This window comes from Caretta caretta, chromosome 11, assembly GCF_965140235.1.
Source record: "Caretta caretta isolate rCarCar2 chromosome 11, rCarCar1.hap1, whole genome shotgun sequence".
In the NCBI taxonomy this organism is placed as follows: domain Eukaryota; kingdom Metazoa; phylum Chordata; order Testudines; family Cheloniidae; genus Caretta; species Caretta caretta.
In genome coordinates, this window is record NC_134216.1 from 63,744 (window position 1) to 80,330 (window position 16,587).

Below are 16,587 nucleotides of genomic sequence, written 5' to 3' on the forward strand. Positions count from 1 at the left end.
CCCTCGATCTGCTGGCAATGCCCCTTCTTATACATCCCAAAATGCCATTGGGCCTTCTTGGCAACAAGGGCACACTGTTGATTCATATCCAGCTTCTCGTCCACTGTAAGCCCTAGGTCCTTTTCTGCAGACTTTAGTCTCCTCTTTTCCAAGCTGAAAAGTCCTAGCCTCTTTAATCTCTCCTCATATGGGACCCGTTCCAAACCCCTAATCATTTTAGTTGCCCTTTTCTGAACCTTTTCTAATGCCAGTATATCTTTTTTGAGATGAGGGGACCACATCTGTACGCAGTATTCAAGATGTGGGCATACCATGGATTTATATAAGGGCAATAAGATATTCTCCATCTTATTCTCTATCCCTTTTTTAATGATTCCTAACATCCTGTATGCTTTTTTGACTGCCGCTGCACGCTGCGTGGACATCTTCAGAAAACTATCCACAATGACTCCAAGATCTTTCTCCTGATTAGTTGTAGCTAAATTAGTCCCCATCATATTGTATGTATAATTGGGGTTATTTTTTCTAATGTGCATTACTTTACATTTATCCACATTAAATTTCATTTGCCATTTTGTTGCACAATCACTTAGTTTTGTGAGATCTTTTTGAAGTTCTTCACAGTCTGCTTTCTTTCACAGTTCTAACTATCTGAGCAGTTTAGTATCATCTGCAAACTTTGCCACCTCACTGTTTACCCCTTTCTCCAGATCGTTTATGAATAAATTGAATAGGATTGGTCCTAGGACTGACCCTTGGGGAACACCACTAGTTACCTCTCTCCATTCTGAAAATTTACCATTTATTCCTACCCTTTGTTCCCTGTCTTTTAGCCAGTTCTCAATCCACGAAAGGCTCTTCCCTCTTAGCCTATGACAACTTAATTTACATAAGAGCCTTTGGTGAGGGACCTCGTCAAAGGCTTTCTGGAAATCTAAGTACAGTAAGTTCACTGGATCCCCCTTGTCCACATGTTTGACGACACCCTCAAAGAACTCTAATAGATTAGTAAGACATGATCTCCCTTTACAGAAACCATGTTGACTTTTGCGCAACAATTTATGTTCGTCTAGGTATCTGATAATTTTATTCTTTACTATTGTTTCAACTAATTTCCCCGTTACTGACGTTAGACTTACCAGTCTGTAATTGCCAGGATCACCTCTAAAGCCCTTCTTAAATATTGGCGTTACATTAGCTATCTTCCAGTCATTGGGTACAATAGCTGATTTAAAGGACAGGTTACAAATCATAGTTAATAGTGCCACAATTTCACATTTGAGTTCTTTCAGAACTCTTGGGTGAATGCCATCTGGTCCCGGTGACTTGTTACTGTTAAGTTTCTCAATTAATTCCAAAACCTCCTCTAGTGACACTTCAATCTGTGACAATTCCTCAGATCTGTCACCTACAAAAGATGGCTCAGGTTTGGGAATCTCCCTAACATCCTCAGGTGTGAAGACTGAAGCAAAGAATTCATTTAGTTTCTCTGCGATGACTTTATCATCTTTAAGTTCTCCTTTTGTATCTCGATCGTCCAGGGGCCCCAATGGTTGTTTAGCAGGCTTCCTGCTTCTGATGTACTTAAAAAACAGTTTGTTATTACCTTTTGAGTTTTCGGCTAGCTGTTCTTCAAACTCCTTTTTGGCTTTTCTTATTACATTTTTACATTTAGTGGACTTGTAGGCTATGAAGTTTTACATTGTTTTGGTTTTGAGTGCACTTATGTAAGAAAAAAATCTACATTTGTAAGTTGCACTTTCACGATAGAGATTGCATAGCAGTACTTGTATGAGATGAATTGAAAAATACTATTTTATTTTTTACAGTGAAAATATTTGTAATAAAAAATAATATAAAGTGAGAACTGTACACTTTGTATTCTGTGTTGTAAGTGAAATCAATATATTTGAAAATATAGAAAACATCCAAAAACATTTAAATAAATTGTATTCTATTTTGTTTAACAGTGTGATTAAAACTACGTTTAATCATGATTAATTTTTTAATCGCTTGACCGCCCTACTTCTAATTAAAATTTATTCCTATCAACAACTTTTTTTTCTCTTTCTTTCTTTCTTTTTTTTTTTTTTTGATAAAAGCTCTATTTTATATATCTGCTCTCACTTCTGTCCTAAGCATGGTTGTTTTTTATTTAAGAGAAGATGCTGCTCTGTCCAAGTGTCCTTGTGGAGGGAGGAAAATTTCATTCCTCTCTTTTGGGCTGATGTATGCCACTCTAGTGATGTTATCTGTGTGGATGATTATGTGATGCTAGTGGAGGAGAAGGGCAAGTTTAATGACCCTTAGTTCTAGCCAGTTTACACTCCTCTGCTTCTCCAAATTTGACTGAATCCCCTGACCAGTACAGGTGTGCTTCCCATCAATGACGGCTGGCATTAGTGGTGATCAAGAGTCACCAGCTTTGACACAGGATACTCTATTGGAATCTCAAAGGAGAAGGTGACTGAGCTTGGAACAGTGACTCAGATGATGATTGGTTGCAATTTCTTCCCTGTATGGCAGGAGGTATTTTTGGAGCATCTTCATCTGAAATCTAGCCCATTGTAGAGTGTACACACATGAAACTAACAGGCTGAGGAGTTCTGCCAGGAGTTTTACTGATGTCTGATGACCAGATGATATTTGGTGAATTAAGAATAGGATTTGCTGTTGTCTTTTGTCTAATATGAACTTCCTGTCTGCCTTGGTGGCCCAGGATAACTCCTAAGTGCAGCAGTCACTGAGATGGTTGGAGGTGACTTTACTCTCTATGTTCATCAGAAACCCATGATCCTGTTAGCAGGTTGCTGTCTCCTCTAGACCCTGAATGTCTGTCAGATAGGACAAGGACCTGATGAGGAGATCATCTAAGTAGGGATGTATGTGTTTCCTCCCCAGTTCTCTCAGCATGGCCACTAAAACTACCAGGCTCTTTGTGAATACTTGCAGGGGAGTTTCTAGCTCAAAAGGGAGAGTCATGTAGTGGAAATGCTTTCTGCTGTAACAGAAGAACAGAAATTTTTGGTAGCTCTCCATGATTAGAAGAAAAAAATAGGCCTCTTTGAGGTCTATTGAACTCATTAAATCATAGGGTGATAAGAGCCTCAGTGATAGAACAGATTTTAATCTAGTGGTCCCTTCTGGGTTTATCTATACCTGTATTACATAGACCAAGACTTCATATTTCTCTTGTGAAATTTCAGAAACCCGATGGATTTGTTTAGTGCCCTGAGATCTAAGATCGCTCAAGTCCCCATTCTCCACTGGAGATATCAAAACATTGGCATACACTCCACAAAGTCTCTGTTTTGTTTGTACTGCTCCATGGCTCTGATTCAGAGAAGAAGTCTGACTGCTTCTTTCACTCTTTGGTGTCTGATTGGGTTTTTTGATCTGATAGAGACTATGAACTTGTCTCTGTGGGATTGGGTCAGCTCAACGGCACAACACCATAGAGTTGTCTCTAGTACCTTTGTGTTTAAAATAGATGTTTCCCACTTGCAGCTTCCCCGCAAATAAGAGACCTTTTCAGATATGGGACACTATATGTCAGGCAGATGGTTCTTCTTTGATGATCTTACAGAAAAGCCTCATGTAAAGCTTCCAGACTCGGTGAAATGGGACCATCTACCTCTTCTAGTCTCTTTCTGGGTTTCTTGTGGGCTGATAACCATGAAAAGAGGATGGCATAATGAATGGAAGGTCTATAGCTCTTCTTAGTTTGATGAAACAGAGGAGATTTCTTCTCACCTGCTATCACTTTGTCCATGTCCTCACCAAACAGTTTGCTCTGAGTACTTGGCTGAGGTCATAAGGTGCATTGCTTGCATATATGCTTTACAAAGGTGGATCCAGAGGTATCTTTGTACTACCACTTTAGAATCCACAAAGCAAGCCACAAATCTAAGGGAATCCAATGAAGCATCTACAAAAAAGGAAGCTGCTAGCTAGAACTTATTCAAACTTGCTTTCAGTTTTTTATCTCGAACCAGGCTTAACTTGGTCATACCGTATATTGAGGCTAGAGTAGCCCCGACAAAACAAAAGGCTACTGAAGAGTCCAGCAGGCCTGAGGCCTCAGAGTTCTTTCTTAGAGATGCTTTGTTTTTCGGCCTGTTGGTTCTTATAATAAAGTCTCCCGACGAAGTGATTAGTGTCTTTGACCAGGGCAGTGGCTGCTGCATCCACTTTCGGCAGAGTAACTACATTTTCCTTGTCTTTCAGCAAGGAACAGAACTACTGGATCTGTCTGTTGGCTTTGCTAGGGAACTCCCACCAAGCCTTGATTGCGTCTTCAAATATCACCGTGGAGTGGAACACAATTCTTTCTTTGCTGCAGCTAGAAAGTATTTGAGAGGCCTTCTTGAACTTCTTTGGGTAGTGGTGGTTTGTGGACTGTTCCAGGGAGCATTTCCACTGTGATTAGCACCTTCCATAACATACACTTAATTATTAGAGGAGGGAAAAGAATCTCATAAATCCTCCTTTAGTGCTGCCTGGTCTGAGATAGATAATTCCCCTTCCTCAAAGGAAATCAAACTGGATGATGAGGAGGAAAAATTTTACCTCTCCTTGTTCCTATATCTCAATTTTTTTAGCCTATGGCTCTTCAGACTCCTCCCCAGTGGAGAAGACTAAGAGGAGGATTGAGAAGCATTCTTCTTCTTTGACTTTCCCTTTTTTCTGAGTCCAACAATCCCTGCAGGAGCACCTGCCTCCTCACTTAGCACAAGGACTTGTGATAAGAGTCTGAACTGAGGACTCTTTGAACCTGCAGGTCTTTTTTTTTTTTTAACTGATCTTTCTTTTATCTCTGTGAGGGTTAGTCACTGGATTCTGCCCTTCTAACTTTAACAGCTGTTTTGGAAGAGAACATGGGGGAGGTCACCACCCTCTTCCTGAAGTGGAGGGACCTTCAGAAGAAGGGTCCTGATGAACATGTCCCCTAGGGGGCAGAGTTTTAGAGAATGAGAGAGGGATTTTTCTGTTTCTTTGGTAGGAGAAGACTCTATGCTCACATAGCCCACCTTTCTGTCCAGAATAAAGTAGAGCCACTTCAGGAGACACCCCTGAAGCTGAGGGAGTTAAGAGTTCCAAGGAATGTACTAGTGGAAGAGGTGCTGGGGTGGTCATTTTCCTCCACATAGGCTGCACCAGGGCTCAAAGGACCGGTAGAGCTGAAATCCTCATTTGGCAAGTCAGAGGAGAGGATGCTGTGTCATTGGCAGCAGCAATAGTGGCTGCTTATTCCACAGGAAATTCAGGCACCATTATGGGATGGAGCTACAGCACTTTCTGCATGCCACATAGTGTGGGGAAGGGACTCTGCAGCCCAATTCCATGGCTCAGCATGGAGCAGGCCCTCATGCTGATGAGGGGGTTAGAAGACTACAGGGAACTGAACCATGCTCATGCCTCTGGGTTGCCCTCTGAGGGGACACTGACCAGACTCTCTCAGTCCGGTCACAGTACTCTTGCAAAGGAAGGAATAAGGCTTGGGAGACATTTACAGTTCTCTTTATTTGTAATGTGCCAAGAGAGAAGGGGAAAACAGGTCTGATTCTGCTGTAATCCTGCCCTCAAGAAGGGCAAGCCTGGCTCAAAATTTCCTGGCCAACAGAGAGCATCTTTGTTTCAAAAAAATATATTTTGTTTGGAGTCTCCATTTAGTTAAATTCAGAATTTTAAGAAATCTTATCCCTAAAGACTCTGCTACAATAAGGAGATCCCTGGTCTGCTGTCTGCGTAGGAGTGAAAGCAGAGAACTTTGGAGGTTCTCCACCTAGCGGCAGTCCTGGTCCCAGGCTGGCTGTCAATCTTAGTTCTGCCTCCCACCAGCAGGAAGAGGGGGAACGCACCACAGTACAGACTGCTGGACATGGAGCACGTGGTGGGTTAGCAGGGGCGCTGGAACAATTTTTATAGTGGGAGTGCTGAGAGCCATTGAACCAAACTGTAAACCCTGTATATAATGGAAACTATTTCAAGCCATGTGGTACGGCAGCACCCCTCAGTTCCAGCACATATGGGGGTGAGAACCAATTCATCTACTTTGTTACCCTCTCGAGAACGATCTGATCCAGGGACAATGTATGAGCCCATTATGGATAGACTTAGCCTGTCTGTGATATGTCTTCCTCTTTTTCCAGGCAAGTGACCACTACCAATGTGCTACATAAGGCATCAAAAAGAGATCACCCTTGTGAGACATGCCTTCTCTTTCCCCTTGGGCAGATGGCTCATTTATACCTTGCCACCTATAACCCTTCATCACAAAGTCCTAATCAAGCTCAAGAGAAATGAAGGTTCAATAATTCTAAAAGCCTGACAACATCTAAAATAAATATGGTTCTCCACCATTAGGGACAGCAATAAACATCCATCAGCTATGAAGGAGGCCAGGTTCCCACTCAGGCAGATCATAAAGCAGCAGCAAGGGTGGGTCAAGGGCTCACACAGCATAATGATGAGAATCTACACAGGCAATTTTCAGAAGAGAACATGCTGTTTACTCCCCCTTCCAGTCCATTAATGAAGGGGCTAGATAAGACCAGAACTAGCATAATACCAAACACTAGACACCTCCATATATGTGAGTGACATATCCAAACCCATTTGGATTTCCATTTTTGTGACATGTTGATGATGTGTTCTTTGAGTTTGTGTGCAGAATAAGGTTACAGTACATGTTTCCTTTTACCTCTCACAAGAAACTCCTGACCATCAATCCTGGATTCGCCTTTGGGTTTCTGTAGGAGCGAGATCCAATGATGCATCTCCTCTGGGGTGTCACTGTTACAGTGAATCACTCGATTTGCTGTGATGATCACAAAGGAATTTGGCCTGCCAGAAAACATGAGAATTAAAACTAGTCATATCAGATCCATGTCTGCAGCAAAAGCACGGTTGAGACAGAGCACCTCTCTTCAGCCATCAGCCCTCTGCCAAAGGGCCTGCATAGCCATAGCCTGAGCCTTCACTTTTAACCATCAGCCCCTCTGCCTCAGCATAAGGAATGCCAGTCAGACCTATGGAAAACATACTATGGAGAGTTGGGGGAACATTTAAACAGGGGAAAGAGCCCCCCCAGACTGTATTACAAATTGTGGGGAGGAGTGTATTCAGACAGCAGGCATGGGATCTGTAGCACACGCCAATCATAATAGCATGAAGGTGCCTCTCATGGACTCCCGTCATCCTCCCTCAAGTCCCACTGCTTGGTTCAACATAAGCTGACGATTGACACCTCAGTACTTTAGTGAGAGAGACAGAATTCCCCCTAGGACAAAGAAAGGCATCTCAGGTGGCAGATCTTCAGCTGGTGGAAATTGTCATAGCTCCGATGAAGTCAATGGAACTATGTCAGTTCTCAACAGCCAGGGATCTACCTCTAAGATTACTGTTAAGGACAATTATAGAATCATAGAAGATGAGGGTTGGAAGATACCTCAGGAGGTCATCTAGTCCAACCCCCTGTTCAAAGCAGGACCAACCCCAACTAAATCATCCCAGCCAGGGCTTTGTCAAACAGGCCTTAAAAACCTCTGAGGATGGAGATTCCACCACCTCCCTAGGTAACCCATTCCAGTGCTTCACCACCATCCTAATGAAACAGTTTTTCCTAATATCCAACCTAGACCTCCCCCACTGCAACTTGAGACCATTACTCCTCGTTCTGTCATCTGCCACCACTGAGAACAGCCAAGCTCCATCCTCTTTGGAAGCCCCCTTCAGGTAGTTGAAGGCTGCTATCAAATCCCCCCTCACTCTTCTCTTCTGAAGATGAAATAAGCCCAGTTCCCTCAGCCTTTCCTCGTAAGTCATGTGCCCCAGCCCCCTAATCATTTTCATTGCCCTCCGCTGGACTCTCTCCAATTTGTCCACATCCTTTCTGTAGTGGGAGGCCCCAAACTGGACGCAATACTCCAGATGTGGCTTCACCAGTGCCAAATAGAGGGGAATAATCGCTTCCCTCGATCTGCTGGCAATGCTCCTACTAATGCAGCCCAATATGCTGTTTGTCTTCTTGGCAACAAGGGCACACTCTTGATTCATATCCAGCTTCTTGTCCACTGTAATCCCCAGGTCCTTTTCTGCAGACCTGCCGCTTAGCCGGTCAGTCCCCAGCCTGTAGCAGTGCCTGGGATTCTTCTGTCCTAAATGCAGGACTCTGCACTTCTCCTTGTTGAACTTCATCAGATTTCTTTTCGCCCAATTCTCCAATTTGTCTAGGTCACTCTGGACCCTATCCCTACCCTCCAGTGAATCTACCTCTCCCCGCCCTTTAGTGTCATCTGCAAACTTGCTGAGGGTGCAATCCATCCCATCATCCAGATCATTAATGAAGATGCTGAACAAAACCGGCCCCAGGACAGATCCCCTGGGGCACTCGACTTGATACTGGCTGCCAACTAGACATTGAGCCATTGATCACTACCTGTTGAGCCCCACGATCTAGCCAGCTTTCTATCCACCTTATGGTCCATTCATCCAATCCATACTTTAACTTGCTGGCAAGAATAATGTGGGAGACCATATCAAAAGCTTTGCTGAAGTCAAGGTGTATCACATCCACCACTTTCCCCATATCCACAGAACCAATTATCTCATCATAGAAAGCAATCAGGTTAGTCAGGCATGACTTGCCCTTGGTGAATCCATGTTGATTGTTCCTGATCACTTTCCTGTCCTCCAAGTGCTTTAAAATGGATTCCTTGAGGACCTGCTCCATGATTTTTCCAGAGACTGAGATGAGGCTGACCGGTCTGTAGTTCCCTGGATTCTCCTCCTTCCCTTTTTAAAAGATGGGCACTATATTTGCCTTTTTCTAATCGTCCGGGACCTCCCCCGATCGTCACGAGTTTTCAAAGATAATGGCCAATGGCTCTGCAATCACATCAGCCAATTCCCTCAGCACCCTCGGATGCATTGCATCTGGCCCCAGGGACTTTTGCAGGTTCAGCTTTTCTAAATACTCCTTAACCTGTTCTTTCATCACTGAGGTTGCTCACCTCCTCCCCATACTGTGCTGCCCAGCGCAGCAGTCTGGGAGCTGACCTTGTCTGTGAAGACCGAGGCAAAAAAAAAAGCATCGAGTACATTAGCTTTTTCCACATCCTCTGTCACTAGGTTGCCTCCCTCATTCAGTAGGGGTCCCACACTTTCCCTGACTTTCTTCTTGTTGCTAACATACCTGTAGAAACCCTTCTGGTTACCCTTCACATCCCTTGCTAGCTGCAACTCCAATTGTTCTTTGGCCTTCCTGATTACACCCCTGCATGCTTGAGCAATATTTTTATACTCTTCCCTAGTCATCTGTCCAAGTTTCCACTTCTTGTAAGCTTCCCTTTTGTGTTTAAGCTCACGAAAGATTTCTCTGTTAAGCCAAGGTGGTTGCCTGCCATATTTGCTATTGTTTCTGCACATTGGGATGGTTTGTTCCTGCGCCCAATAAGGCTTCTTATTTGGCGTTTGCCTGGGAGTTTGTCTGGGATCTGTCTGAGAGGAGGTACGCTAAGGGCTGCATTAGGGAGGCTGTGCTGGTGAGTATCTGAGTGTCTGTTGTGGGGACAGTTTGACCGTGTGCTTGATTGGCTGTTTGAAAAGTGTGAATTGGGAATGCTTTGTTCCAGGTGAGCCTTGAGAGGGCCTGACTGTTATAAAAAGCCAGTCAGCTGAGCGATGAACAGCAGAGAGGCTAACAGAGGGAGTTTGCCTGGGAGTTCGCCTGGGGAGAGCCCACTGAAGCTTACATCTTGCCAGCTTCTCTGAGTAGTTACTACAACTCCTGAGGAAGCTCGAAGAAGGAAGGTAATATGGATGGTGAGTGTTCAGCTGTTGTGACCTGCACTGGATGTGCCATGTTTGTCTTTCTTCCACAGGAGAGAAGCGACTTTGTCTGTACGAAGTGCAAGCTGGTCTCCATATTGGAAGAGAAGGTTCAAGGTCTGGAGCAACAGGTATCGACCCTGCATTGCATAAGAGAAACTGAAGATTTCCTGGACAGACGTCAGGATATGCTTCTACGGACACAACGTTCTGAAGATTCAGAGCAGGCTGCGCAGCGGGGACAGGAGGACGGTGAAGAAATTTGGCAGCATGTGACCTCCAGAAAAAGAAAGGGGAGCGTCCATTTACCAGCAATGCAGATACAGGTAAGCAACCGTTTTCATGTTCTCTCCACAGGTACTAATGCGGAGAGTGGACTAGATGATACATCTGAGGGAAGGGAACAGAAGGAGACTCCGCCGATTGCAAGGCATGAGATGCACTGTGCTAGGGATGGGGGTTCCACAACCACTGCTCCCAAGAGAAGGAGGCGGGTGGTGGTGGTTGGGGACTCTCTCCTCAGGGGGACTGAGTCATCTATCTGTTGCCCCGATCAGGAAAACCGAGAAGTCTGCTGCTTGCCAGGAGCTAGGATTCACGATGTGACAGAGAGACTGCCAAGACTCATCAAGCCCTCGGATCGCTACCCCTTCCTGCTTCTCCACGTGGACACCAATGATACTGCCAAGAATGACCTCGAGCAGATCACTGCAGACTACTGGGTTTGAAGGATAAAGGAGTTTGAGGTGCAAGTGGTGTTTTCGTCTATCCTCCCATGAAAGGAAAAGGCCTGGGTAGAGACCGTCGAATCGTGGAAGTCAACGAGTGGCTACGCAGGTGGTGTCGGAGAGAAGGCTTTGGATTCTTTGACCATGGGATGGTGTTCCAAGAAGGAGTGGTGCTAGGCAGAGATGGGCTCCACCCTAACAAAGAGAGGGAAGAGCATCTTCGCAAGCAGGCTGGCTAACCTCGTGAGGAGGGCTTTAAACTAGGTTCACCGGGGGAAGGAGACCAAAGCCCTGAGGTAAGTGGGGAAGTGGGATACCTGGAGGAAGCACGAGCAGGAGCACGTGAGAGGGCAGGGCTCCTACCTCATACTGAGAAAGAGGGACGATCAGCAAGTTATCTCAAGTGCCTATACACAAATGCAAGAAGCCTGGGAAACAAGCAGGGAGAACTGGAAGTCCTGGCACAGTCAAGGAATTATGATATGATTGGAATAACAGAGACTTGGTGGGATAACTCACATGACTGGAGTACTGTCATGGGTGGATATAAACTGTTCAGGAAGGACAGGCAGGGCAGAAAAGGTGGGGAAGTTGCATTGTATGTAAGGGAGCAGTATGACTGCTCAGAGCTCAAGTATGAAACTGCAGAAAAACCTGAGAGTCTCTGGATTAAGTTTAGAAGCGTGAGCAACAAGGGCGATGTCGTGGTGGGGGTCTGCTATAGACCACCGGACCAGGGGGATGAGGTGGACGAGGCTTTCTTCCGGCAACTCACGGAAGTTACTAGATCGCAGGCCCTGGTTCTCATGGGAGACTTCAATCACCCTGATATCTGCTGGGAGAGCAATACAGCAGTGCACAGACAATCCAGGAATTTTCTCGAAAGTGTGGGGGACAATTTCCTGGTGCAAGCGCTGAAGGAACCAACTAGGGGCAGAGCTCTTCTTGACCTGCTGCTCACAAACCGGGAAGAATTAGTAGGGGAAGCAAAAGTGGATGGGAACCTGGGAAGCAGTGACCATGAGATGGTCGAGTTCAGGATCCTGACACAGGGAAGAAAGGAGAGCAGCAGAATATGGACCCTGGACTTCAGAAAAGCAGACTTTGACTCCCTCAGGGAACTGATGGGCAGGATCCCCTGGGAGAATAACATGAGGGGGAAAGGAGTCCAGGAGAGCTGGCTGTATTTTAAAGAATCCTTATTGAGGTTACAGGGACAAACCATCCCGATGTGTAGAAAGAATAGTAAATATGGCAGGCGACCAGCTTGGCTTAACAGTGAAATCCTTGCTGATCTTAAACACAAAAAAGAAGCTTACAAGAAGTGGAAGATTGGACAAATGACCAGGGAAGAGTATAAAATATTGCTCAGGCATGCAGGAGTGAAATCAGGAAGGCCAAATCACACCTGGAGTTGCAGCTAGCAAGAGATGTTAAGAGTAACAAGAAGGGTTTCTTCAGGTATGTTAGCAACAAGAAGAAAGTCAAGGAAAGTGTGGGCCCCTTCCTGAATGAGGGAGGCAACCTAGTGACAGAGGATGTGGAAAAAGCGAATTTACTCATTGCTTTTTTTGCCTCTGTCTTCACGAACAAGGTCAGCTCTCAGACTACTGCACTGGGCAGCACAGCATGGGGAGGAGGTGACCAGCCCTCTGTGGAGAAAGGAGTGGTTCGGGACTATATAGAAAATCTGGACGAGCACAAGTCCATGGGGCCGGATGCATTGCATCCAAGAGTGCTGAAGGAGTTGGCGGATGTGATTGCAGAGCCATTGCCATTATCTTTGAAAACTCATGGCGATTGGGGGAGGTCCCGGATGACTGGAAAAAGGCTAATGTAGTGCCCATCTTTAAAAAAGGGAAGGAGGAGGATCCTGGGAACTACAGGCCGGTCAGCCTCACCTCAGTCCCTGGAAAAATCATGGAGCAGGTCCTCAAGGAAATAATTCTGAAGCACTTAGAGGAGAGGAAAGTGATCAGGAACAGTCAGCATGGATTCACCAAGGACAAGTCATGCATGACTAATCTAATCTGGACGTGTTGTTCCTTGACTTTAGCAAAGCTTTTGACACGGTCTCCCACAGTATTCTTGTCAGCAAGTCAAAGAAGTATGGGCTAGATGAATGGACCATAAGGTGGATAGAAAGCTGGCTAGATTGTCGGGCTCAACGGGTAGTGATCAATGGCTCCATGTCTAGTTGGCAGCCAGTATCAAGTGGAGTGCCCCAAGGGTCGGTCCTTGGGCCGGCTTTGACTGAAGAATCCCATGCACCGCTACAGACTAGGGACCGAATGGCTAGGCAGCAGTTCTGCAGAAAAGGACCTAGGGGTTACAGTGGACGAGAAGCTGGATATGAGTCAACAGTGTGCTCTCGTTGCCAAGAAGGCCCAATGGCATTTTGGGATGTATAAGAAGGGACATTGCCAGCAGATTGAGGGACGTGATCGTTCCTCTCTATTCGACATCGGTGAGGCCTCATCTGGAGTACTGTGTCCAGTTTTGGGCCCCACACTACAAGAAGGATGTGGAAAAATTGGAAAATGTCCAGCGGAGGGCAACAAAAATGATTAGGGGACTGGAACACATGACTTATGAGGAGAGGCTGAGGGAACTGGGATTGTTTAGTCTGCGGAAGAGAAGAATGAGGGGGGATTTGATAGCTGCTTTCAACTACCTGAAAGGGGGTTCCAAAGAGGATGGCTCTGGACTGTTCTCAGTAGTAGCAGATGACAGAACAAGGAGTAATGGTCTCAAGTTGCAGTGGGGGAGGTTTAGGTTGGATATTAGGAAAAACTTTTTCACTAGGAGGGTGGTGAAACACTGGAATGGGTTACCTAGGGAGGTGGTGGAATCTCCTTCCTTAGAAGTTTTTAAGGTCAGGCTTGACAAAGCCCTGGCTGGGATGATTTAGTTGGGGATTGGTCCTGCTTTGAGCAGGGGGTTGGACTAGATGACCTCCTGAGGTCCCTTCCAACCCTGATATTCTATGATTCTTTAAAATACAGCCAGTTCTCCCAGCTCCTTTCCCTCTCATATTAGCCTCCCGAGGGATCCTGCCCATCAGTTTCCTGAGGGAGTCAAAGTCTGCTTTTCTGAAGTCCAAGGTCCGTTTTCTGCTGCTCTCCTTTCTTCAGGATCCTGAACTCTACTATTTCATGGTGACTGCTGCCCAGGTTGCCTCCCACTTCTACTTCTACTTCTCCTACCAATTCTTCCCTGTTTGTGAGCAACGGGACAAGAGGAACACAGCCCCTAATTGAGAGCATTCACTAATTTCTAAGGAATCAGAACTGAATCTGGAGGTGGCGGGGGAGGGGAGCCTCTGTATCTGATACCCAGTGCTGTGGAGCAGAAGAGAGTCAAGCCAGACTTAGGAAGCAGAAGTTCCAGTCCTACATCTCTGGCCAGCCACCTCACTTTGCACCTGGGATTACAATGGGATAGAGACTATGGGCAAGTCTACACCCAAAATCCTGCATGGGTGCAGCTGTACCACTGTAGCGTTTTATCGAAGATGCTCTAAACCGAATTAATACACCTGAGTGACATAGTTATACCGATATAGGTCTGTAGTGTAAGACCAGACCTAAGTATTATTCTACACTCCTTCAGTGTAAAGAGCTTAGCTGAAGTAGTGTCTAAAACTTTCCACCTTAATACACAGCTAAGAATTCCTTAAAATACAAAAATTCCATAACTGTACTGTGAAAGCCCCTGCAGCTTGCAGGAGAAAAAAAATACTTTAAAAGCAAAGTAATGCAATAAGAAACTTAAGTAGGATGAGCCCATTGTTTTTGTAGCTGACAGTGAACATTCAACTGAACAAAATGTGAAATGCTCCCTGATTTGTATTCTGGTTAGTTTCACTGCACAATGTATGAACTACAGAACCGCCCTGTGTTTTAATAGTACCTTTCCTGCTTTTGTTAGGGAGCGGTAAGAGTAGAGTTTAGTTTAGTTTATTATGTTGGGGAGGCCTTCCTCAGGCTAAAGCACATACTTGTTAATTTGGGCTTTTTCTGCAGAAAATGTCTGTCTTCTCATAAAGCTTTTCAAATGGGTACATTTTTATTTAACTTGGGTTCCAAGGCCGTGAGCCACAAAAATACCTAATTCCTCTTTTTAGGCACTGTGATCCACTAAACTCCTGCTCAGCTGCCACCTAACCCTGTAGGTGCCTAAAGTTGTTCAGCACCTATGTTTCTGCCTCTGAACATTGCAGCCTTGCTTTAGGCCCCAGGACGATTCACAAACTGGGGAAGACAGGCTTTTGTCTGCCTAAGTGACATGCAGCAGCACAGTCTGGTAGGCATACTCAGACGCCACCTGCCAGGTTGGGCCCTTTAGGAGAGTCCACACAGAACAACTGAGGAGGCAGAGCTCCCTCACAACTTTTAGTCTTGTGGTTAGGATACTGACCCAGGATGTCAGAGACCCCCAGCTCAAGTCCCCCCTCCACCTGAGGGGGAGAAGGGATTTCAACAAGGGTCTGTACCCTCTCAAGTGACTGCCGTAACCACTAGGCTATGTGATATTCTGATGTGAGTCTCCCTCACATTCTCCTATTGAAGTTGTTCCACTTCAAATAATTGACTAATTAAATACTAACTGTGTTAGAGAAAGAGTTAAACTGAATCTTTAGTCTATTGGTTAGGGCACTCACCTGAGGGATGGCAGTGCCCTGTTCAGAAGGGGGACTATGAATTGCAGGTCTCCCACATCCTGAGTGAATACCCTAACCACTGGTCTAAAGGAGGTCTGCCTTTCCCCTCCTGCCCCCCAGGTATTTTGTTTCTGGCCTCACATGTGACTTAGGTGGCCAAAAGCCTCTCCCCTGCAGTTTGTGGATCACAAGCAGAGATAGGTGCTTATCTCTGAGATGGGGAGGGACTTAACACTGGCTAGCTTAGGTGACTCCCTACCTAGGGTGCTGACTTTGTGGTTCACAGTTTAAGGTGCCTCTCTCTCTCTCCCCATTCATCAGGAGCCTAGGTGCCTAACTCAGGCTTCATGACACTGAGCATCACAGCACCTAACTATAGGTGCCAAGAAAATCACAGGAGGAACACTGCTCCCCAAAGCATGAGTCCCTATGTGGGTCTGGGCCCAAGTGACTAATAGGCTCTATCATTAGGAAGAGTTTGGTGGATTACTAATGTTCTGTGAACCACGGCTTGAGAATAACTGATCTACTGAAATATTAGTGATCAGATACGGTCATGGAATTTTTCATGTATCGTTATTGTTCATATCATTAATTATTGGAGGATATTATGCCAGTAGCATAATAACTTGATTAACATTTTGGCATATGGTTCACAAATCCAATATAGAACAGATTTTGAACCAAGAAGATGGATGGAGTGACCAGCCATATTACAATTACATCAATATAACAGGGTGCAAAAAAGAACTAGATAAATTCATGGAGGATAGGTCCATCAATGGCGTCCCTAGCTTCTGTTTGCCAGAAACTGGGAATGAACGACAGGGGATGGATCACTTGATGATTACCTGTTCTGTTCATTCCCTCTGGGGCACCTGGCACTGGCCACTGTCGGAAGACCAGATACTGGGATAGATGGACCTTTGGTCTGACCCAGTAGGGCCATTCTTATGTTCAAGCAGGGAATAACATTCCTGAGCATAATGTCTTCTTTTTAGCAAGGCTGTTTTTGCTAAATCTACAAGATTAAGATCTTGCAGCCAAAGTAATTTTAACACAGGGCGGCAAGGCTCAGGTGGGTTCAAGCTTCAGTCCCCACTTCTGGGGTCATGTAATAATGTTTATTGTCAGAAGGGGGTTGCAGTGCAATAAAGTTTGAGAATCCCTGATCTACTCTGATCTCCTTTACAATCCAGCCATCAGATTTCACCCTATTCTCTCTGTATGGAGCCCATCAACCTGTGTTTGACTAAAGCATATCTTCCAGAAGTGCATCCACTCTTGATCTGAAAACATCACAGATGGAGAATGGGATCCACCACTTCCCTTGGCTGTTTGTTCCAATTGTTTATTACCTTCACT

General features: G+C 45.3%; 1 protein-coding gene across 2 annotated transcripts in view; it reads right to left on the minus strand.

The window, feature by feature from the left end:
• LOC125644827 (unconventional myosin-X) overlaps positions 1-16,587 on the minus strand; it is a 305,444-nt gene that overhangs the window by 45,344 nt on the left and 243,513 nt on the right. For both annotated transcript variants that reach the window (XM_075117658.1, XM_075117657.1), the window contains one exon: positions 6,704-6,846. In XM_075117658.1, the coding sequence (XP_074973759.1) occupies positions 6,704-6,846 (143 nt within the window). The remainder of the gene's footprint in view (positions 1-6,703; positions 6,847-16,587) is intronic.